The sequence below is a fragment of the Ambystoma mexicanum genome, chromosome 3p (assembly GCF_040938575.1).
Source record: "Ambystoma mexicanum isolate Mex_15411 chromosome 3p, UKY_AmexF1_1, whole genome shotgun sequence".
Taxonomy (NCBI): domain Eukaryota; kingdom Metazoa; phylum Chordata; class Amphibia; order Caudata; family Ambystomatidae; genus Ambystoma; species Ambystoma mexicanum.
The window spans coordinates 312,329,720-312,354,603 of record NC_090925.1 but is presented as its reverse complement, the minus strand read 5'-3'; the positions used below and the strand labels follow the sequence as shown (position 1 = coordinate 312,354,603).

Genomic DNA, 24,884 nt, shown 5'->3' with positions numbered 1-24,884 from the left:
GCCGGATTGGTTCTTTCAAGTGAATGTATGCCTTTGCGATCTTTCCTCTATGATAAGGCTCTACTAACGTGATATCTTCTGTTTTTATCACCTTCAACGCGTTCATTTTGCTCATTAATTTCAAGATCGTCTTCCTATTTAGGATCATGTATCCACTTTTTAGATCTAATTGCTCAAGTTTGAATATACATTCCTGTCTTTCCGCTTTCGACATACCCGTTCTTCTGTTTTTCTCTGTGCTTTTTATCACCTGTTTTCGGTGCGTTGTTGACCGCTCACTTATTCTTTGGTCTTTTGAGGGCTTTCGTTCTTCTTCTCTGTTCTTTTTTTGTATTTCCGTTTCTCTTCCCTTTTGGATCTCACTTGCCTCTCGGCTTCTTTTTGGTGTTTGGGGTTTCATGTTTTGTCTAATTTCTATTTCTTTCTCTGGTTCTTTTTGCTTTTGTGTTTGCTGATCTGTGTTCACCTCCATCACTGAGTTGTTGGAGGCGGTCTCCCAATGCTGGGACAAGTTAATCAGGTTTGTGTCGCTCATAAAATCTTCGACCGAGAGGGGGGGGCTTCTCATTTTGTCTCTTTTACTTTCTTTCTGGCTTTTTTCTGAACTTTCCACTCTGATTTCTTCTTCTTTTTTTTTTTTTCTTTTAGTTTTTCTGCTTCCTGCTGCTCCGCCTTCTCTCATCGGGTCTTTGTCAGCCTTGTCATTTTTTTTTAGTTTCAATATCACTGGGACTTTATTCTGGGGATGATTCTGGAGCCCTGATTTGCTTGGGTATGTTTGTGGGGGTTTGGATCTTTTCTCCATCACTTCCTTTATCTCATGGTCTCCTTTGTGTCTCTCTGTTATTGCCGCATTTTTACTTTCCCGCTCTGATTTTTTGGTTTTCTCGTTCTCCTCCTCTGTCCCTCTTTTTAGGCACTCAATTTGTTTCTTTAAGTCCTCCAGTTCTTTTTCCCACCCTTTCTTGTAGGCGTCATTTCTTTCTTCTACAGCTGTGATGTATCCTTCTATATGCGTGATTTTTGTGGACATTGAAGCCAGAATTGATGTGTTGTCTTGTATTCCTTCTTTTATTGTTTCGTATAATTTGCAATATGGCGCCAGTGCTATCGTTATTGCAGACATGATTATTAGTAGATCTGGTTTTTTACTTGGGGACTCCTTTTGTATCGGCGTGCCTAATTCACTTATCCTATTTTTCGGCGATTTTGGAGTACTGGCTATTTTCCCTGGCATAGCCATTATTTCTGTGAATAGGCTATCGCTTAACCTGGGTCTGTGTGCTTTTTCCTCCAACCTTGTGCACTTAGGTTTTTCTTTCTGTGTTTCTCTTTTTTGGTTCTCTCCATATAGTTCTCTTACTTTCTCCGGGGTACGAAGTAGCTGGTCTGAATTCGGGTGTGCTTTTGCCCCATCTGGGCCATCCACGTTTTGTCGTTGATCTTTTGGTTGGGGCACCCTCTCCCGGGCCAGGGCCTGTCTTTGGTTGTCGTCTTCGGGTCTTGCGGTATTTCCCCCTCCTTCAGGGAGCTCCTCCTGATGTTCTTTTAAAGTGCTTTGCTTCCGTCTTTCTTCTCTTTCTTCTATTTGTCGCCGGGTTGCTTTCGCCGCATTCTTTTTTTCCTGCAGGAGCTGCGGCAGACCTATAGCTGGCGATCCTTCTGGCCCCAGTGAGACCCCGAGGGTCTTTTGGGTGTCTCCTCCGGAATTTACCTCAACCGCTTCCAGCAGTTCTGCGTCAGATCGTTTTCTGGTTCTAATTTTCGTTTCTGCTGGTTAAAGAAAAATGCTTTCAATGTTCCTGACAAGGATACTGGCAATGATCCTTTTTGCATTCCCTCATTTATTTTTTTTTGCGGTTTCTTTTTTATATTTTCTAATGTTGTTTTCGTTTTTCCTAGCTGTTCACGTCCTCTTTCTTTATTATTTTTTGTTGTTTTCATTTCGTTTGTCTTTTCTTGGTTTTTTCTTTGCATTGTTGGTTTATTGGTAGTTATCCTTTTTTTCTGTTTTACTTCTAAGACTTTTTTTTCTTGTTCTATTTCGGAATCTGAGTCTGACGTCCCCGTTTCACTTTCATTCCAACTTTCTTCTGTACTACTTTCTTTCCCCTCGTTGCTAATGGATTTGTTACTTGGCACATGCAGAATTTTTCCCAAAATAATTTTGGATTTTCATGTTTGATAGTAAATACCCACTTTCTATCATCCACCTCATCCTAGCAAAGAGGAGGAGAGATTACATAGGTTGGATCCAACAGAGCTCTGAGCTTTTACATATCTAGGCTATCAAAACTTCATATTGATGATCAGCTTTTTATAGGCTATACAGGTCACAAGCTGGGTCAGGCTGTTACAAAACAGACCTTATCCAGGTGGATCATTCTGGTAGTTTTGAAATTGATATTGATATTTTATTTCTATCACGCTGGTACACCAGTGTTTCAGAGCGTGACAAGGCAAGGAAGGGGAATAAGGGAGAACAAAACAGCGATCTTACTAGGCCCAGTGACATTGAGAACGTGCAAGTGCATGGGAGAGGGGGAGGGGAAAAGTGCATGGATGGGGGGAGAAGTGGAGAGTGCGGAGAAAAGGAGAAACAGAAATGCTACAGACTGGCGGACAAGGACCCTCCTGAAGGATTAAGGGCCCATTCCACCAGGGGCATAGCTGCCACTAAAGCCCTGCAAAAGGGGTGTACCGATTACAAATATTTGTTAGGCAGCGACGTGGTCTACCATTCACACGTTCACAAAACATTAGTGGCTTGAGTCTTCCCTCGGTCAGGATGGAAGCTTTGGAAAAGCTTGCCTGCATTCGGTTCATGAAAACCATTAAAAAGCTACATTCTTACTCCCCCCACCAAATCTAATACTGCTTTTGGAGTCTATCAAAAATGAGAAATACGTGGCAGGACACAATCCATTCAAAGAACAAGTTACTTAACCAATGCAATGTTCTTTCGACTGGATGTTCCTCCCACGTATTCCTCATCGCCCTTCCAGCCTACCGCACAGTAGAATTTCCATATGCAGTTACAGCGTTCGTTCCTTCAAAGTTGAGTACGGTCAAACAAGTGGTTATGCAGGTAGTTTCTACTGTAAGAAAAACAGAACTGAAGGCAACGGGCGCTGTGCATGCTATTTATGCCGGAGGCCCTCGAGGGACATCGAGTCGACTGCATCGACGCACAGTGCCCTCTGCGAAAAATACATTTCCAAAGCAGCTGAAGCTGGATATCGAATATCAAAGATGAGGAATATCTGGGAGGAACATCCAGTCGAAAGAAAGTTGCCAGGGGTAAGTAACCTGTTCATTGGCAGTAGACTGTTACAATTACTCACTTGTTACTAATTATGTTTCAGAGATATTCAGTTACAGCACTAACACATAGCAAGTAAGTACTTTGCAACACTTGTTCTATTTTCTAGACCGAGGCCTTATACTAGGGCATGATTATTATCAGAGACAGATGTGGGACACTGGTGGTTCAGTGACCAACAGTATGCCTACTCAGGATAAGGCACAAATGCAGGAAAGTCAAGTGTTCCAGAGGATGCCTCGCCCAACAAGTAAGTACGGACTTTACGAAGTCCTTGAACACTTTCGACTAACTCTAGACGGCTCCCTAGATGAATCAGGCCTGGGCGAACAGTATAGGTGAACTCCCAACTACAGGAATCTCTAACCTTGCCACACAGGAGCGACACAAGACTAAGTATTACCCTCAGCCACACAGTCCCTCAGCAGTGAAGAAGAGCTTGCAGACAGATGCATCCACGATGCAAGAGCATAGGACCCGGTCTCTGGGTTCTTGCTCGTGGTGACGAAAGAAAGAACACTGGATGGGAACTTGCAGCAGCAGTCGACAGAAAATGCTCCCAACGAAGGATTCTTCAGTGCTTCTCGCAGCTCTGTGGATTTGGCACCCTTTTCAAGGTACCAGATGAGATACAGTTGTTTGATAGATTTGCTTTGCTATCTCGGTCCAGCACTCTGCTGAGGGGATTCAAGGAGTGGAATCTTTCTTCTGGAGGTCCAACAGGAGTACACGGAAGTTTCAACGAGATTCGTTCACGTGAAGACATTGCACAGCACTCAGCCTCGAGGTGCCATTGTATTGGTGGTTTGCAGCCCAGGAAGGTCACAGCTTGTGGTGAGATGGCTCAAATTTTTCCAGGTCTTCATAAGACTGATTGGTCCCACTAGCCTAAGGGTCTGAGTAGTAGTCTTCGGGACTTCACTGTTGCATGGAAAAAGCACAGGCAGTGGTTGCAGAGCAGGCATCTCCGGTATCTGTAATCAGCTACAGGTGTTTTGTCGTCTTCTTCATCGGATTCAGCTCCAGTGGTCGACTTATCTTCCGCTTCCAGGCCATTTATCTAGGAACCAAGCCAATCACAATCAGCACGCATGCTACATTCAAACTTTCTGTGTTTCAGGCCGGCATACCAAAAGATAAAGGGCTTCGGAAATGTGGGACTCCTCACCCATTCCCTGTCTTCACAAATACTCTGGAGCCTCAGCCGGCTACCAAAAGGGTACCCGCCGAAGACGAAAATCAAACAAGGACCTTTCTGTGTGGGATCAGTAGTATGTGTGCAGCAAGGCCGATTTGAAATGGTGTTTGCTGCATTATAGCAGAAGAGGTGCTGATTTCTTTAGTGGGGGATAGCTGCGGTCTAAGGATAGTTGGATGTTCGTGGTGGTGTATATTTGTGTGCAGCTAGGCCGAATTCATCAGGGGGGTATAGCTGCATTTCATTGTTCGTTGGTTCAGAGGAGTGAGTCAGCATTTTGATGTGTGTTTATCTGTGCAATTGGAGGGTGCCCCTTGTTCCTGCTTACTTTCTAGTGCCTGCTGAGGTAGCTATTCTCTCTATTTTAGAGGTTTGGTGCTTTAGTTCTCCTGGAAACATTGTCAGTCTAGTGTGAAGTTAGTTCCGTTTACCAAGCTTGGCTTAACAGTATTTTCAGTGTTGAATTTGCAAAATCCAAATCTTTACTGGGCCAGGTGAAATGCAGGTCTATGGACCCCTGTGTCTAATTGAGTCTGTAATTACTCACCAGTTACCATCTTCTCAATGTGCAGTTACATCCAGTTCTGCTTGATCGGGTTTGTGACTACTTCCTAGATACTCTGTGAACCTGATGTTTAAGCATCAAGCCAGGCCGTGTTGTTGGTGCTGTGCCTGTCTGACATTACTTGCTGCAGAGGTTTGAGTGTTACAGGTCCAGTGTAAGGCTTGAATATTGATAACAGACAACAACACATCGTTGTCACTTGCAGGTGTTTGTCTTGCCATCTTCCTCGCCTGATCTAAGAGCGCAGTACCTTGACTGTGTGACAAAGCCGGTCCATTCTCATGCAAGAGCCTAAGTGCTGATGGGCTAATTTTTCCAGGTCCTTGGTATTCGTTTACAGCGAGAGGTTGGTGTTCCTGTACTAGTTTATGGTTTGAGTTGTGAGTTCTCCCGCATGTGGCCTGTCATGGATTCACATGCTCATGAATATTCCCCGCTGTCAGGCTGGGTATACTCGGTGAAAGAAAAAACAGTTTCACTTTCACTTACAAACTGTATTTCTCCTCTAAACCAATTTCTGTACTCTGGGTCATACCGCCCCCAGCCAATGACTGCCCTCTCCCTAAGCCCCTCTTCTAGCAGCTATATTCAGATTTGTACCACACGTTCAAGTGTTGGGAGTCCTCGAGTTTTGCTCTGTGAGCTATTCTACGTTTTTCACACTTTTTCAACGAAAAAAGTTCTATTTTTGTCAAAAAGAGCCTGTGTGCTGCGGAACGTGTTTGTGTCAATGCCTCTGCTGCCTTCACCCGGACCACAAAAAAGGAGATTGCAAGATCTGCCTCGGCTTCTCCAAGAGAACGATGAAGTATCGACACATTATACTGGCGACATGGCAAAGCGCCAAGGCCTCTGTCCCGTGCCTCAAGCAGGGTCATTCCTCACCAATATCCGGGCCGGTCCAAAAAGCGGGCTTCTAAGTCCTTTGTGGGCGCTCCATCCGTGGGGGCCCAAAACAAGGCCAGGCACCGCGAGCCCGCTTGCGTCGGGGTCGCCGCGCAAGCAAGTCCGTCGATGGGCAGGGGCGCGATCAACGTCACCATCTGCCTGAATTATGCACATGCTGGTTCCCAGAAATTCGGTTCTAAAAAGGCTAAACAACCCGGTAAGCAAGCAGATACTTTGCAACACAGAAGATTCTGGAAAGGCAGTGAAGCAGCACAGCAGGTTTCAACAGCTTGACAAAAAAAGGAGGACAGCCCAGCCACAGAAAACAGTCCTACATCGAAGTTTACAGTGTGGGCATCGCAGGACGGTCTTGAAAAGCAGATCAGTTAGGGTGTTGGAGTCTTAGCAAGTCATTGCAGTGACCATCAACAAGGCGTGACAAGTTTGGTCGTACAATGGGAAGCTGGCAGTAAAGTGGTCTAGAAATGGTTCCATCACAGAAGTGGAGGCAGCAGGAAAATGGAAAGGGCCCAGAACCAAAGATAAACTCAAAATCCCAACTGAGTTTCAGCCTAGGACACACGATTCATGCAGTATGGCCAATCCTAGTCCTAAAAATGCAACGTCGGGAACACAGTGGGAAATCCTCCAGCAGGTATGTAAGCCTGCTTCTTGGGAAATTCTGAGCAGAATTGAGGGTAGGAACAGGGCCATCCCTTGTCATACTCTCAGAGATGCGGGCTAACCTAAACTATCCCACCAATCACACTAGGGAGCTTGAAACAAAGGGTTAGGCAGTTATCCCATCTGGTTGGCAAACCACCGACCATCCCAGGGAATATTGTACGTCCTACCCAATAACTGGCCTGCACGATTTAAACCACTGCAGATAGTTGGGCTCACACAGAGCCCACATGTGCACAACGGTGATCTTGCGCCTCCCTCATGATTAGCCCTGAAGAAAGGAATCCCCTAAAACAAAATGGCCAAGAGAATTGCTTAAAACAATTTGTTGATCTCCCAAAGGCTATCAAAAGAAAGGTACATTGGACTACCAATGCAGTTAATTGGCTTGCACCCCTTGTTAAGCCAAAACTAAATAACAGCTGCCACCATCTCCTCTTTTGCTCCCCCCCCATCCCCTAAAACCAATGTAGGCGGTATCCTTAAGGAGCATCCCCTGGGTGACCAAGCACCATATACTCTTAATGAGTAAAAAAAAGGTTTCAGTGGCCGGGGAACTTCAGTAGGAATCTTTTGACCACCAAAAAGGGATCAGTGATCCAAAAATAACAAGGAAACAAGCAACATATATATGTGACCCGAAAAGGGTCAAAATAAATTCAGAAAAATGAATCTGTCTTATTAATTACCCTTTGATGGTTCTACTTTTGATTGACTTGCACCGAACTGTGATTTTGTTGTATGGTATAAGAAGTTGAACTTTGGAACTGTTTTCAGGGAGCATGGCATGCTAGTTCTGGGCCTGTACGGTATAATCACTTTATCTAATTAAATATGCTTCAAAAAGCCATTTAGAGGAATGCTTATCATCCACTAATGTGGGGTTCTACCTTATCTCTATTTTGACTTGGTGTGTGGCTCCTAGTTTAGTGAAGAACCATCATTCTCCAGCATGGGGTCTGGCATGGATTCACATGCTCATGAATATTCCCCGTCGTCAGGCTGGGAATCCTCGGTAAAGAAAAAACCAGTATCAGTTTCGTTTCTGATCTGTCTTTCGTAGTAATAACCAATCACTGGTCTCTGCGTCATACTGACCACAGCCAATGACAGCCCTCTACCTAAGCACCGCCTCTGGCAGCCATCTTCAGATTTTTACCGCACGTTCATGTGTTGGGATCCTCGTGCTATTGCTCTCGAGCGTTAGTACTATTTTTTCACGTTTTTTCTCAAAAACTTCGTTTTTTCGGTCAAAAGAGCCTCAAGCTCCACCGACTCTCCATCCGATCAACGGGGACCCGTGTCGGATTCGTCTGCGCCCCTCAAGGGTGAAGATTTCGTCGAGCTACGCTTTTGGAGGACTCCAGAAGTTTCTCAGGCCCGGACATGGCCCAGGAGAAGGGATGCTCGACGCCCGGAAAGCTGTTCAGGGTCTGCCCTGGATGCCAGCTGCAGAACGTCTTTAAGGAGGACGAACACTCCTTTTGTCTCTACTGCTTACATGAGGACAAAACGCACGTGGAGAAGGACTGTGCGTTTTGCGGCAACATGTCGGAGCGGACCATGAAGGACCGCCATCAACGTCTCGCCAACTGGCTGGAAGGGAAGAGCCCGTCAGGCGAGAAGAAGAAGAAGAAATCCGAGCGGTCTTCTAAGACCTTTGAGGACGCCCCGGCGACGGGGGTCCAACACAAGGCAAAGCACCGCGAGTCCGCTGGCACCGGGAGCGCCGAACGGTCGGGCTCTACGGGCGCCAGGCAGGGCGCACCCTCCCCGGCACCATCAACCACGAGCCAACGCTCTGGGTCGGGTAAGAGGAAGGCCGAGCACCCGGCGAAGCTCCTGGAGAGGCCCCGGTCGAGCTCGAAGGCCCCATCGGAGGGGGAGCGAGGCAGTGTCCCCCCCCCCTCAAGGATAAGGCGGTGAGCGCACCTAAGGTGGTGAAGGCCTTAATCCATCCGGCCAAGCCCTCTATCGAAACTGTCGTGGCGGCCCTGGCTCAGCCTGTGGGGGCTACACCAGTGGTGGCGACCTTGGGGCTCAGAGTCTCCCTGCCACCTCGGAGGGAGTCCTCTTTTGTGCCCATCGATAGGGCCCCCGGGAAGAAAAAGGGGGGGCAGGGCGTCGTCGTAGATTCGGCCTCAACCTCGGAGGAGGAGCTGGTCGAAGTCTTAAGCCACGGCCTCGGCGTGGAAGAAGACCGGCCCGTCGGGATGGATCCCGACGCAGGTGACAACGACATCGTCGAGGGTACCGACGGGGCCCCTGATCGCCCGTCGGATTCCCCTCTGCCAGCGCCGCGAGACAACTCGGCGGCCATTTTGTTGGCTATACAGTCCTTATGCTCAGAGATAAGGACGAGACTACCGTTGCCGACGGAACCTCTCCCGTCGGGGGACCCAGAACCGGGACCTTCTGGTGTTCCCCCTACCAAGAAAAGAAGGATCCACCCTCCGTCTCCTTTTCAGCCGTCGCGCCCCTTCCAGCCCTCCTCCCCGTCCACCCGAGGGGATGATACGGGGACTGACACGGCAGCGACGGGTACGGACGACGAGGTATACGACGAGGATGTACCGTCGTCGCCTCCCACCAGGGCTTCTCCGCCCGACGAGATTGGATCGTTCCACTCCATGATCACCAGGGCATCCGAGCTTTTCCAACTCTGCCCTGAGGAGAAGAAGAAGGAAGGTTTCCTTTATCAGCGGCGCGAGGCCAAGAGGAAGACGGTCCTCTCAGTGCCTCTATTGGACGACATTTGGGATGAGGGCCTCACCCTCCTCAAGAACCCTTCCACGACGCCAGCTAGAAGAGACCGGTACGAGAAGAAGTACCGGGTCCCGGACACGGCCCCCCTGTGCCTCCGGGCGCAGCCTACCCCGGACTCCGTCGTCTCCGCGGCGGCCAGGAAAAAAGCGGGGGGGGGGTGCGGCCTCCACATCGACTTCCCCACCGGACGGCGAGGGAAAGAAATTGGACGCTATGGGACGCAGAGTCATCTCGTCTGCGGCGACGACGATTAAAGCGGCCAACGCCTTGGCTATCGTGGCCCGCTACGACAGGGAGCTCTGGTACAAACTGGCTCCCCTACTGGACTTCTTGCCGGACGACAAGAGGGCAGAGGCCCTGGAGATCCTGCAGGAAGGTGAGGTGGCTTCGGACCACGCCATTACCGTTGCGACGGACATCGCCGACACTGGGTTCCGCCAGTTGGGCAACGGCGTTTGCCTTAGGCGGCGTGGATGGCTCAAGGCTACGGACTTCCGTCAAGACGTTCAGACCAGAGTCCTGGACATGCCCTTCGATGGGAACAACCTGTTTGGGAAAACAGTGGACGATTCCCTTCAGGCCATTAAAGCGGACACCGAGACGGCCCGGGCCCTTGGAGTTCTGCAACAACGACGGACGCCCTTTCGGAGCAGCGGAGGCAAGGGCACCTCCAAAAGTTCAGGCGGCGGTTTCTCCACCTACCGTCAAGCGGCCCGCTCGTCGGCTCAGGAGGCCTACAGAGGACGAGGCAAGTCTGGCGGACCCCGCCGTCGTCGCCAAGGAGGTCAAGGCGGCAAAGCTTCGTCGAAGCAGGATTGAACCGACCGTGGGGTCGGGCCCCCACCGAAGCACCCCGGTGGGAGGCCGGCTGGCGAGATTCGTCAGCGTGTGGGAGTCCATCTCCACCGACCGTTGGGTGCTGGACGCCTTGGCCCAGGGCCACGCGCTCGAATTTCAAAGAAGGTGTCCGCGCGTCCCCCCCGTGGCCAGGAAAGAACTTCACGTCCCTCAACTTCTCCTGGAGGTAAATGCTGAGGAAGGGCGCCATCGAACTCGTCCCAAAGAGACTTCGGGGCTCCGGAGTTTACTCGAGATACTTCCTCGTGAAGAAGAAGACGGGGGGATGGCGCCCCATCCTGGACCTGCGACGTCTGAACAAGTTCATCAAGGCGCAAAAGTTCCGGATGGTCACCCTCCAGCACGTCCTGGGTCAGCTGGAGGAAGGAGACTTCCTGTCGTCGTTGGATTTGGAGGATGCCTACTTCCATATTCCCATCCTAAAGGGGCACCGAAAATTCCTCAGGTTTGTGGTCCAAGGGCATCACTACCAGTTCAAAGCCCTCCCCTTCGGACTACGGTCGGCACCCAGGGTATTCACCAAGTGCCTTGCACCGGTGGCGGCGCAGCTGCGCCGCGAGGGGATCCACGTCTACCCCTACCTGGACGACTGGCTCATCCGAGCCAAGACGAGGGAGCTCGCCGTGGATCACACGGCAAGGACCGTCCGACTTCTCACGGACCTGGGATTCTCCGTGAACTACGCCAAGTCTCACCTGGTACCCGCGCAAAACGCACTGTTTCTGGGAGCGAAGCTCGACACAGTGTCTCTTCTGGCCTCCCCGTCGGAGGAAAGGACCAGGTCCATCCTGGGCAAGGTACAGCGGATGTTGGTTTCCGACGCGGCCAAGGTGAGGTCCATCAAGTCCCTCCTCGGAATGATGTCTTCCTGCATCTACCTCATTCCCATGTGCAGGCTCCGTATGCGCCCGTTGCAGGAGTTCCTGGACGCGCGCTGGATCCAAACGACGGGCAGCTTCGAGGAGAGGATCACACTCGACGAGAGTTTCCGCCGAGCGGTCCGGTGGTGGGGCAACCGCACGCATCTGACGGCGGGCATGGACTTCCAGACCCCAGACCACCAGGAGACAGTGACCACCGATGCCTCCCTGGAAGGGTGGGGAGCGCACACCGAAAATCTGCACGCGAGAGGCCTTTGGCTCCCGACGGAGAAGTCCCTCCATATCAACGTCCTGGAGCTCCGTGCAGTGTTCTGGGCCCTCAGGTCCTTCCTTCCGTCCCTCAAGGGCAAGGTGGTGAGGATCTTCACCGACAACACCACCACCATGTTTTACATCAGGAAACAGGGCGGAACCAGGTCCCCAGCGCTGTCCAAGGAGGCGCAGGACCTGTGGCATTGGGCCGTCGCCCAAAGGATGTTTCTGGTGCCGTTTCATCTGGCAGGGATAAAAAACACCATCGCCGACTCACTCAGCAGGGAGCTGCGCTCGTGCCACGAGTGGGAACTACGGCAGGATCTAGTGGATCGCCTCTTCCGACGGTGGGGCACACCCCAGATCGACCTGTTCGCGACGGCGACGAACTCCAAGTGCCGGAGGTTCGCCAGCAGGTTTCCCCAGGCGAGGAGCATGGGCGATGCCTTCTCGTTCCCCTGGGAGGGCCTGTCCCTCTACGCGTTCCCTCCTTTGCCACTGCTAATCCGGCTCGTCAACCAGCTCAAGAGGTCACGGTGCAGGATGATCCTCGTTGCACCTGCGTGGCCGAGGCAGATATGGTTCCCGGACCTTCTGGACTTGTCAGCGTCCCCGCCAATCAAGCTGCCGGTGGACGCGGATCTTCTCTCCAGGGAAGGAGGCGCCATCCTCCACCACGACCCGAAATCGCTGAACTTGCAGGCCTGGCTCCTGCAGCGCTAGAGTTTGGAGGATACGACATACCGGCCGACTGCAGAGAGGTTCTTGCAAAGGCCAGGGTGTCCTCGACTCTTAAATGCTACGGACACAAATGGAAGAGGTTCTCTGTCTGGTGCCACGCACAGAAGATTAACCCTCTACGGATTACGGCTCCCCAGGTACTGCCGTACCTGCTGACGCTGGCCAAAGCTGGACTGGCACACGCGTCCATCAAGATTCATCTTGCTGCGATCTCCCGATACACCAGAACCACGGGCCGGATGTCCTTGTGGTCTCATCGTCTGGTGAAAGAGTTCATGAAGGGACTGTTCAGATCGTTCCCGCCGGTGAAGGCTCCGGCCCCGGCGTGGGAGCTCAACGTGGTGCTGACCAAGCTCATGGGACCTCCGTTCGAGCCTCTGCACTCGGCCCCGTTGAAGTTTCTGTCGTGGAAAACAGCGTTTCTTGTGGCCATCACCTCCGCACGACGGGTGGGAGAGATCGAGGCCCTTTCATGCAAGGCCCCGTACTTGACTTTTCACGACACGAGGGTAGTGCTCAGGACGCACCCCTCCTTCATGCCCAAGGTACCGTCGGACTTCCATCTCAACGAACCCTTGGTGTTGTCTGTGTTCTTCCCATCGCCTTCGTCGCCGGCTGAGAGGACTTTGCACTCGCTGGATGTGGCTAGAGCGCTGAAGTTCTACGTGGACCGCACAAAGTGTTTTCGGAAGACGTCACAACTCTTTGTGAACTTTGGACCTGTCAATCAGGGGAAGGCTCTCTCGAAGGCTTCCATTTCCAGATGGCTCTCCGGCTGTATCATGTACTGTCATCGGTTGGCAAACCGACCGCTGCCTGGCCGTCCGAGAGCCCATTCCACCAGAGCGATCGCAGCTACCACGGCGTTCCTTTCTGGTGTGCCCCTGCTGGACATATGCAGGGCTGCTACGTGGAGGTCGACGCACACCTTCACGAAATTCTACTGCGTCGATCGGGATTCCAGGGATTCCAGGGAGGAGTCCAGGGTCGGCCAAGCAGTGCTGCGCAACCTGTTCGCCTGAGGTGAGCCTGGTGAGGAGGTAAGATGCTTAATGTTGAGTTTGATGTACTGCTTAATGTTGAGCCGTTGCCACCTCCCGTGGTTGTGCATGTGTGTACTGCTATGTATTCTTTATTCATGAGCATGTGAATCCATGCCAGACCCCATGCTGGAGAAGGAACAAGTTACTTACCTGTAACTGTTGTTCTCCAGCATGGGTCTGGCATGGATTCACATGCGAACCCTCCCGCCTACCCCTCTGCGGCTCTTCACTTGGTCATACTGCCACTTCACGTGCTTCCAAATCTGAAGATGGCTGCCAGAGGCGGTGCTTAGGTAGAGGGCTGTCATTGGCTGTGGTCAGTATGACGCAGAGACCAGTGATTGGTTATTACTACGAAAGACAGATCAGAAACGAAACTGATACTGGTTTTTTCTTTACCGAGGATTCCCAGCCTGACGACGGGGAATATTCATGAGCATGTGAATCCATGCCAGACCCATGCTGGAGAACAACAGTTACAGGTAAGTAACTTGTTCCACCCTCAGTGTATGGTGCAGTCTTTGGTGGAACCAGGTTATTTAAATGATCACCTACATGTTTAGGGGCATAAAGAACTGCAAATGGCCTGCCAGCTCTTCAGCAGTGGCAAGGACTCAGGCCCGTAAGTGGCCCGTTTCATACCCTAAAAAGCTAGTGATCACTATTCACACTTTGCGGTATGTGCATAATTTGAAAGTATTTTTTTTATTACAAGGCATGCCCAATCACCTGTCCAAAAAATAAATTCAAAAAAAGATTGCCGCCATGGGAAACAGAAAAGAGAATAATGCCTTTTTCTATAACGGTAAAGGGGTGGGGGTGGCCGGGAGGAAGAGGTCCTGTGGCAATAGGGTAACTCTGGCAGGGTGGATAGGGTGTCAGTGGAGTCAGCGGTTCCTGTATGCTCCAGGGCTGGTAGAAATGGAGGAAGCTCAGTGAAAAATTGGTTGCATTCGGGGAGCCACTCGGTTGGACAGGAGAATGCAGGCAGTCTCTGGCAGATTCCGCCCATGTTCCAAGCAATCTTATTGGCTAAGTGCTGTCCTGCGGTTATGAATATTGATTAAGATGACATTACTGCTAAGAGCCTCTCAGTTCTGGACATTCTTATGTGCAGTCCAGACTGGTGCATGTTAAATCTGACCTTGTTTTACCTCATTCTTTGCAGCTGAAGAAGTGTCCTCACTCTACACCACTTTGGCTGTTACTGTCGAGGCTAGAGGAGAAGGTCGGCCAGCTTACCAGGGCAAGGGCCATCTTGGAGAAATCTCGCCTGAAGAACCCCAAGAATGCAGAACTCTGGTGAGTCCTTTTGCTGTTTGCCCATAGCTGCAAGAAGAGCTCTCTTAGCTGGTGTGCGCCGTTCTTGAAAACTGCTAACAATCTGATTATCTCTCCACCAGCCCCCGTTCCTTACATTCCCATTGCCCTGGAGCTATAGTGTATGGTCCAAATAACTGCTGATATAAGCAGGAAATGGGTTCACTAGGCTCTCCATGGTTCACCTAATATTTTAGCCGTGCTTGATCATTCACGGCCAAGCACTTAAGACGGGAGTGGGGTGCACAAGAATACAGGGTAATAAATCAATACTTTTAATAAAGGAATGCCTACTCCAGAGAAATATTTTGTAATCTTAGCATCTTGTTGCAGGTAGATTACCATGCATGTATAAGAAAAGGTCATTAAATGTAACAAATGTCCCAGGTTTTCAGGTAGAAATGTTTTTTTAGCTTCTAACAAGAGTCAAGTGTCAATGAGGGAGACATTCCTTGGGGCCCTTACCCAGAGGGGGCTGCAACAGGCAGTGCGGCTGCCATGGTAGCAAGAATTAAGTAGGGCCTAGTGCCAAATCGGGGCCGGGGGGAGGCAGGGAGCTGGAGGAGGAAATAAGGGTAGTAGCAAGGCAAGGCAAGCGGCTGTGAGGCAAGTGGCTGCGAGGCGGCACAAGTTAAGCATATAATTTTACAAGTACAATTGCTGCAGATGGAACACTATCTTTGCTAACAAGCAGTGCGCTCAACAATCCCACTGTGCGCTCGAGGCCAGGAGATGGATTACACTGAGCCGAGCACTTACAATTACGATTCAGGCAATGAAACGACAACGGGCCAGTGCCCAATCAGGATCGGGGGGTGCAAGGAGGGAGGGAGCTGGAGGAGGAAACGAGGGGAAGGGAAGGCCCGGAAACGGGCCGCAAAGCGGCAGAAGATGGAGTAACACTGTCAATACTGAGAAACTGTTTCTTTTTATTAATTCTTGTATTTTTACAATTGCATTCCCCACTTTACAGTGACATGCAGTTAGGATACTTTGTTTCCTTATAACGTTTTATATAATAGCTTTTTGATTATTTTGACAATGTGCCTAAGGCAAGCTGGTGGCAGTTGTGTAATTTTTACCTTTTTTGAAAATATTTTTCTCATGCTTTTTTACATGTACTGCGAATGGCTACTAAAGATGGCTAGCACCCTAAAATGGGTCTGACGTGCAATTTTCACTTGTTCTTTCGCCATTTTGTTTTTTGGCCGCTTTGCCTTTTCAGGTCAGGGACTCTCTTCTATGGAAATCCCTTTCCTGTGGAAACCATTGGACAACCCCTGGCTGTTTCAATGTTGTAGTTACTTACCATTGATGGGCTTGCTCTTAGCCTGAATCTTGGATAAAAGGACGGCTTCTGCAATTGCTCATCAGATCATTGTTGGAACCAAGACGTTGCAAATAAAAGCAGCCCGCTGATGACCCCTGCAACATTTTTTTTTTTTTTAAATATATTTTTATTTTATCTCAACCAAACAACATTACAACGAAACATAAATAAAACACTTCAAACAACAAAACCAAACGAACAAAAAGTAAGGCACTGCAATCCCCATCCCTCCCCCCTATGAGCCTGTAGAGTGTTCGCCATCAGTGTCCGTTCCGTGCGGTGGGGCCTCATCGCTCTCAAGTCCAGCCGAGGCCGATCCCGCAGAAAACAGCTCAGCTAACAACAACTTCCATGCCATGAGAGAGCCTATTTCTTCCCCATCGCCTGCCATACTGCCATCTTGCCACACTGTCGTTTCAGCATCCGCCCATTTTTGGAGATCCCGCCACCAGACCTCCACTCGCGGCTTGTGACATTTCTTCCACTCCATGGCTATCCTACGTTTGGCAAGCACATAGGCCAGATCTTTAAGTTTATCCACATGTCGAAGCTTACGCGCCCTGGGATACCCTCCCAGCAGACAAGCCCACGCCGAATCCACCTTAAGTGTGACACCCCTTCCTGCCAGCCTCTGCGCCACTTCACCCCAGTAAGTTGCAATCACTGGGCACGCCCAGAACATATGTATCATGTCCGCATTCTCTTCGTTACACTTGGGGCACGCCTGGCGCCCACTACCTAGGAATTTGGAAATTCTAAGGGGGGGTCATATATGCCCTGTGTGTAATATAGAGCTGTATCTGCTTGAACCTGACGTTCCTCGATACCTTTTTATGGTACCCCAGGGCGCGCTCCCACATCCCATCCGACATCGGGGCCCCCACCTCTGCATCCCACTCCAGTCTCAGGTGCCCTAAATCCTTCCCAACCTTTGTCATCAACATCTCGTACAACCTAGAGACCTGGTGTCCGCCCTCTGATGCATCATACATCGTCTCCAGCGTGGCATCCGGTTCATCGGCCAAAGTAGTTTCGGGCCACGTGCTCCGGACCTCCCGGACCACCCTGTGATATGTTACATATTGACCCCTGTGTAGTCCCGACCCTACCTCCAGTTCATCGAACTCCATCAGGGTCCCCTCCTGCCAGATGTCGCCCATTGTAATCAATCCCACTGACTCCCAATACGTCCGGATAATAGTTCTCAGCTGCACGTCCTCCTTTGCCAGGGCGATCAGAGGGAACTGCGACATACACGGCGCGGGGTCACCCATCATCCGACAGGCACGCCGCCATATGTTCCTGCCAAGGACCAGCATCTTAGGACGCTCTCTCATCCATGAGCCAGTCACCCAAATCACCTCCCGCAGATAGAAGGGGGAACAGTCTTCCCCTAGCAGCCTATGTTCGGGGGTCTCTTCATCTGAAAGCCACCTGGCCACATATTGCAGTTGCGCCGCGATATAATAGGCCTCAAAGTTCGGCAGCTTCACGCCACCTTTCTCGTAAGAGTTCTGCAATTTCCATAATGCGACCCTGTTGCGCGTGCCGTGCCACAGGAAATTCCTACACACGCTATGCAACCTGGCGAAAAACTTCCTAGGTATCATATACGGGATGTTATTAAAGTAATGCAGGAGCCTGGGCAACACCACCATTTTAAGCATGGCTCCGCGACCCATCATTGCTAAAGGCAATCTTTCCCAAAACCTCATGCACCTCTCAATCTTTCCCACAGCTAGTTCAGTATTATACTTGTGTTCTTCCTCAGTCGTGTGATACACGTCAATGCCCAAGTACTGGAAGGAGCTCGTTGCCCACGGAATCCGCAGCACCGGCAACCTCTCCGCCGGTATCCCCACATAACTGCCCAGCGGGAATAATACGGATTTCTGAGGGTTAACCGCTATGCCGGACAACCAGGCATACCTCTCCAATACCTCCAAGATATACTGCAAGTTCTCTTCCGGGTGTTTCAGGTATAACAGCATATCGTCTGCATACAGGAATATAAGATGGCACTCTCCTCCCACCTCTATGCCCACCGGATCATACTGCTGCCGGAGGTAAACTGCTAAGGGTTCGAGGGCCAGTATGTACAACATTGGGGACCAAGGACATCCCTGCCTGGTACCTCTGCCTAACTGCCATCTGTCTGACACTACTGCACCCGTACGGACCCTAGCCAGAGGCGCACTATATAATAGCTCGGCCCACCTCATGTAGCATGGTCCCAGTCCGAACTGCCCCAAAGCCGCCAGGAGCCATGGCCATCGGACGGAGTCGAACGCTTTAACCGCGTCCAGCGCCACTATTGCCATTTCGCTGTCATCACTGCCCCCCTTTTCCACCACCCTGTGAAGGCGCCTGTGATTGTGGGTAATATTCCTGTTCGGGACATAGCCCGTCTGGTCAGGATGGATCAGCTTGCCTATTACCCTCCGCATTCTGGCCGCCAGGACCGCTGTCAGGATCTTACTGTCCTGGTTCAACATCGACAGGGGCCGGTAGGAGCCACAGTCGTGCCCCGGTTTGTTGGGTTTGGGGAGCGGTACTATAATCGCCTCCCTGAGCGATTCTGGTAGCCGCCCCACCTCGAACGCTTCGTTAAACATCTCCAGCATGGGCGGGAGCACCTCCTCCCCATACGCTTTATAAAATTCACTGGGGAACCCGTCTGCACCTGGGGCCTTACAAGTGGGCAGCTGCCGCACAATCTCCTGCAGCTCATCCAGAGTGATCTTAGCATCCATTTCCTCTCGCTCTTCGTCACTTATCTTGGGCAGGCCTATGTCTTCAAGTACTACCTCTATATCCTCCCGGCTTCCCCCCTCTCGATCCTCATATAATGCTTGATAATATTCTGCGAATGCTCCATTCACCCCTTCCTGGGTGTTCTGCTCCACTCCCTTTTCAGTGATAACTGATCGGATCGGGGATCTTGGGGTCTCGCTCTTATATAGCCAAGCAAGAAGTCTGCCCGTCTTGTCTCCCCCGGCATGCAACCTCTCAATATACTTCCTGTAATTCAGGTTACAAAGCCTGTCCCAATGTTCTGCGCACCTCTGCTGCAGTTTAATGACCTCCTCCATGTCCGTCCCCCCCTCCCCCAGCTCTCTCTCCAACTCAGTCTCGGCTCTACGCAGATCTGCCAGGACTCCTCCCATTAATCCTTTGGATTTAGCAATGGCAACCCCCCTCATTACAACCTTAAAGGCCTCCCACAAAGTACCAGCCGACTTGACGCTGCCTGTGTTCGTTTCAAAATAAGCAACAATCTCCTCCCTCACTTCTTCTCTAAAGACTGGATCCCTGAGCGCTTCCGCCCTGAGGCGCCATGTTGGAATACGCGCACGTGGGGGACAAAGCTGCCAACGCATGACCAGGGGCGAGTGGTCCGAAAGGACCCTCGCCCTGTAGTCTATCTGGTCACACTCCGCGACAATGTCCGGAGTGGCGAAAAAGTAATCCAGCCTTGTGTGTAACTGGTGTGGGGCCGAGTAATGTGAATATTGCCTCACGCCAGGGTGTCTCGTCCTCCACACGTCTGCCAGGCCAAGGTCTACCAGCAGCGCCTGCAGTACCCTAGCCGCCGGGCTGGGCCTGTCCACCCTGTCGTCTGACCTGTCCTCCTTGGGGTCTAGTACACAATTAAAGTCCCCTCCCCAAATCACAGGACCCCCCATCCCCTCACCCAGTCTAGTGGTCAGTGTCCTGAAGTATGTCGCCGTGTCACGGTTGGGGGCATAGGTATTTATAACGCACACTACTTTATTTTCCACAAGCCCCCTTACCATGACCAGCCTCCCATCAGACTCCACAACCTCCCCAAGTAGCTTAAACGGGACATGTGGTGCAACCCAAATCAGCACACCTCTAGCATAGGCAGAATATGTGGATCCAACTACAGTCCCTCTCCACTTTCTCCCCACCAGTTCCAGCTTATCCCGTGTCAGATGTGTCTCCTGTAACAGGGCGATATCTATCCTTTGTCTTTTTAAGTACAACATGACCTTGTTGCGCTTAAGGTAACTGTTAAGACCTCTAACGTTCCACGTTAGTATCCTAAGGTCCCCCATGACGCATCAGTAGCTCCCATCCCTCTCCCAGGACCCCTCGCCTCCCTCCTACCGCAAGGGCCCCCATCCCCAGTTTCTCCCCCAGGCTCATATAAAAACTGACCCGCCCCACCCCCCTAACCCCCTTAACCCAACCAACTGCCCAGCTCCATCCCTGGATCTCAGGCATCCCTGTGTTCGGTTCTCTCTGGAACCCAAGTAGAGAACCCGACAGGGTGTCACCCCGCACACAGTGACTAAACTAAACTCAAACTGGGGTACAAAGACCAGCCCCTGGAGGCTCCCCTCCCGCACTTCCGTATCCGCGCACACGGACCATGTTTCAAAGTCCTAACGCATACACTACCAAACAGAGTCATACCGACTATATTCCAGTCCCAATGTTCATAGCCCAACCGGGCCCGCAGCATCACTTCTCTTCCCGTTCCATCCGCCGTCCGCTCATCTGGCTCCTGAGGACAGTTTTGTGCATCGAGCCATTCCATGGCCTCCTCCGGAGTGTCAAAGAACAGCATCTTAGTCTTGAAGAAAACCTTCAATCTGGCCGGGTAAAGCAACATATACTTGTACCCTGCTGCCCGCAATCGCCTCTTGACCGCCCCAAAGTTCATGCGACTGCGCTGCACTTGCAAGGTGTAATCGGGGTAAGCAGTAATGGTCGCCTCTCCTCGCCGTATGGTGCCCCCTTTACGAAAGTGCTCCAGGATCCTTTCCCGATCCCGATAATTGAGGATCTTGGCGATCACAGGCCTAGGTGGGTTCCCCGGCGGTGGTCTTCTACTCAAGGCCCTGTGCGCCCTCTCCACCGCGAACCCCTGCGACAGGGCTCCCCCAGTGATCTCCTGCAGCAGCAAGTTCTCAATAAACTCCGTGGGATTCTGGCCCTCAGCCCCCTCCGGCAGGCCCACGATGCGAACGTTGTTTCTCCGGGCACGTCCTTCCGCCTCTTCAGCCCTACTTTCCAAGTTGCCCACCCGCTGCACCAGGGCATGGATATCGCGCTTATGTGCAGTGCAGTCCGCCACAGTAGGGCCCATCTCCTTTTCCAAAGTTTCCGCGCGCTCAGCCAGGGCCCGCACATCCTGCCTCAGGAGGTTCACGTCCTCCTGCACCGCCCCAACCTGTAGTTCCAACGCGGTTTTCAATTCGGCCACGGCAAGTTGGAGCCTGGTCTCCCACGTCGCCTTCAGATCCGCGATCGCGGCGAGAACCTCCTGGTTCGCACCACCGGCGGCCATCTCCTTGGTCTGAGCCTTATCCTTGCTCCTGGCACCCTCCAGGCCGGGCGACGTCTTGGCGTATTCGTCGAGCGTGGGCTGTTTATTCTTCGCCCTCAGAGGCTTGTTCGACATATCTCCAGTCAGGAGCGTCCCTCCGGTCGCGCTCCGGTCCAAGCCAGGGAGGCACTGTGCCCATACACCACGACTCTGTTGAGAGTCTCAGCTCGCCCAACAGTCTCAGGCACCGCTGTTGTCCGGCGCTCCCCCCAGATGGGCAGGGTCACGTTGCCCCCTTCGTACCGCTGAGAGGGCGCACGTATGTTGTGGTCCCAATCTACCGCTCCTTTGTCCCCTCGTCAAGCGGCGGCGGCCATTTTGTCATCCGTCGAGGTCTGGCCGCCAGTGCTTCATTCGGCTCTTAAGTATCCGTGCGCACTACGAACCCATATAAAAATGTGTCCTCGCGTGCAGCTGGACTTCATGTACACAGTCTTCCAATTTTCGCCAAATCACAGCGGTCCTTGCGCGGTATCAGTCGGATTATGTGCGGATCAGCGGGAGCTCCCGTTCAGGCACGTCCTTTCACATGGCTACCAAGCCACGCCCCCGACCCCTGCAACATTGACTCCAGTTATTGACCCTGTGAAGCCCTAGACCAGTGGGAAGATCCAGTCTTGACCGCTGCTCAAGGATCTGCGCTTTCGGAAGCATCCCTGGGCTACCTCACTGCAGCCGTCATCACTTCGAGCAGAGCCTTAGAACTTGCAGACTTCCAGCTTATACCACAATTTTCTGTCCTTGCATTTTCAGCTCACTCCAAGGGAAGCTACCCTGGGACGGCTTCTATGTTCACCACGATCACTGCCTGGCCTTGGTGAACTTTGTTGAAACACTCCTCCTTCAATCCCTTCAGGTGCCCTGATAGTGTCTGCACTGCAGAAGTCTTCATTTTTCATCATTTGAGGTCTTCAACTCAAAGCTGACTGGAACAGAGTCCTGTGCACTGCAACTAACAAACTAAAAACCCTTGCCGAAAGTGACCGCTAAACCCCTGAGCCTGGGCCTTCTTTACCTGAACCAAGCTCAGAGGATTATGACCCCCCCCCCCCAAGGGGTTCCAGAAGACCTGCAGTGGTATCTGGAAGAATCTGAGTCAGTGTGGTAAATTAACATACCTGTTCCTGTCCCCAGCCCCCCTATTCTCCATAGAGTTACATTGGACATAAAGATCTGACCCTAACTCATTGTGACCTGACCTGGGGTGGTGGGACCAGGGTTAAGGATACTCTCCTAGTCCTACCCTAGTGAACAGGATAGAGTTCAGTACTTATCTGAACTTTCCTAAATAGTCATCTAACGCTGAAACCTTTCTAGAAGCACCACCACAGCACACTGCATCCTTTCGAAATAGACTCTCCTGAAGAAGTTAAACTTTGGAACCTGTGACATTTGGGCACAATGCAAGGCCCCATACCATCTTGGAGTTGGACTTATTTAAGGTTGTGAGAAGTGTTCTTGTGTTGGTTCTACCCAATTTTCTTTGCATCTGACTACCCAGCTGTATGGCGCTGGTAATCGATTCATATGCTATTCTATTCTTCTAATGGTGAATGTATATATATCTTTATAAGGCTTTGTGTGGCAATACTTATCTTTGATTTCTATATGCTTAGTGTGTAACTAGAGGCCTAACAAATAACTGTATTTTTATATACTTACTCTCTTAAATGAATTTCTGGTTTTGCTCTGTGAGCTTATTGTAGCCCTAAACCACTCTCACACTTTCCTGAGACTGAGGGCCTCATCACTAGTTGGGCGGTAAGCCCTAAAAGTGACATGAACGGAATCAGCGCTGCCAATACCACTCCACCGAATCATTAGCTGGCGCAAATACTGCCGCATCACAAGTCCCTGTATGGCGCTATTAGCACCAGAAAACATCACTAATACCGCCAAAAACACAGCGTAATTAGCCACAGCCTCCAGATGGAGGTAAATGAACACAGGTGGCAGAAATTAAGTCACAGGTGATCCAAATCCACTCCAGAGGGCTACATAAGGCATACGGCTACCCCAAACACAGTTACAAACACCATGCTGCCATGAGCCATTGCGAAATGGGATATGCAGCTGCTCATGCTGCGCCTGGAAGTACAGAGGCAGGACAAACAGCCCAAGTCACAGGGAGTACAGGGGAGGAGAAGGAGCAGAGACCCCTAAACAAGGCGTGCATCGATCCCCACGGTCAAGCCCTCACCCTGAGCCCTCACTTACAGCCAATTGGTCACCCTGTACTGCTTCACCAAGGACTCAATAAATGAGCTGCTCACCACAATCCAGGGCAACTTAGGGAGCAGGATAAACATCCGGACTGCTGTGCCCCCACTGCTAAAGCTAGTCTGTCCTACAGTTCCTAGGAACCGGCACCTTCCAGCACCCCGTGGCCGTGATGCATGGGATGGCACAGCCCGCATTCTGTGCAGTGTTGGGCCAGGTGCTGGATGCTCTCCTGCAGCATGTTCTACGCCACTGCCCACCACCCCAGCACAGGTTCACGCCATGAAGGCACTATGCTGTTGCTCAAATGCCAAATGTCATCGCAGCCTTGGACTGCACTCATGTTACGTTGGTGGCCCCCCAGGCCCACAAAGCAGTGTACCACAACAGGAAGCATTACCATTCTCTGAATGTGCAGGTGACCTGCGACTCCAACCTGTACTTCACCCACTGCTGTGCCTGCTGCCCTGAATCCACCCATGATGCCCTGATCCTATGGAACAGTACACTGCCTGGATACATGGAAAGCCACAGAGGACAACAGAAGTGGATCATTGGTGAGTAAAACTGTCAGCACGCAGGCGCTGCAATGCACCTGACCAAATGGGATGGGGGGATGTTAAAAGATCCACAAAGCATGGCATGACAAGTGAATGCAAAATTTGTATGCCCACCTCCCACACCAACGTCACAGTAGAGCCCAGGGAACATGCACATGTCGGACGGATGTATCCTGGACGGAGAAGTTGATGAACACAGACAGTAGCAACTCCAAACACACACATGACTGCAGGTGCCAAAATGCAACATGCATATTCTGAGCCATTGTCGAACAAAATGCCACAACTCCAAACTTTCCAGTAACAAAGCCCTGCACCCATATACACTCAGCCTACAATACCAACCTGCTGCCCCGAGAAGCCTAGGGAGGGCCGATAGTAAACCCATCAGGCCACATGCACGATAGCAATACACTGCCACAAGACAGCCACCATGACAGCTTGACATGGCACCGATACGCACGATGTAATATCTGCTAGCAGGGAACAAGGTGCATGTTAAGTAAATACAAAGCATAATAGGAGCATTGTAAAGACACATGCCACGCAATGAAGCCCCATGTGCATGCACATGATGTCCATTGCCCTGTTATTGCATTGCTGTGTATTAGTCAAGATTGTGTGTAGTACCCTTTGGGAGACTACAGCAACCTTAACCTCCTGGCAATAGGAACACAACCTTTGGTATAAGCCTGTGCTACACAGGTTGGTAGTGTGGCTGAGCAGCCAGGCTTATCTCAAGAGGTGTCAATGTGAGCAGTAGTGTTCTTACACAGAGGTCTACAGTGACAAGTATTGAAATAAACTCTTACACTCCAGGTTTCTTGATTAAACAATTATTAATGTATTTAAGTCAGTTCTCAATAAGCCTTCTTTAGAAGGGAGCAATATAACAGTAAC

The 24,884-nt window shown here is 51.2% G+C and overlaps 1 protein-coding gene across 1 annotated transcript in view; it reads left to right on the top strand.

The window, feature by feature from the left end:
- Nucleotides 1-24,884, top strand: part of PRPF6 (pre-mRNA processing factor 6) — an 845,164-nt gene that overhangs the window by 563,726 nt on the left and 256,554 nt on the right. The window contains exon 17 of the mRNA XM_069650843.1: nt 14,367-14,500. Within this exon, the coding sequence (XP_069506944.1) occupies nt 14,367-14,500 (134 nt within the window). The remainder of the gene's footprint in view (nt 1-14,366; nt 14,501-24,884) is intronic.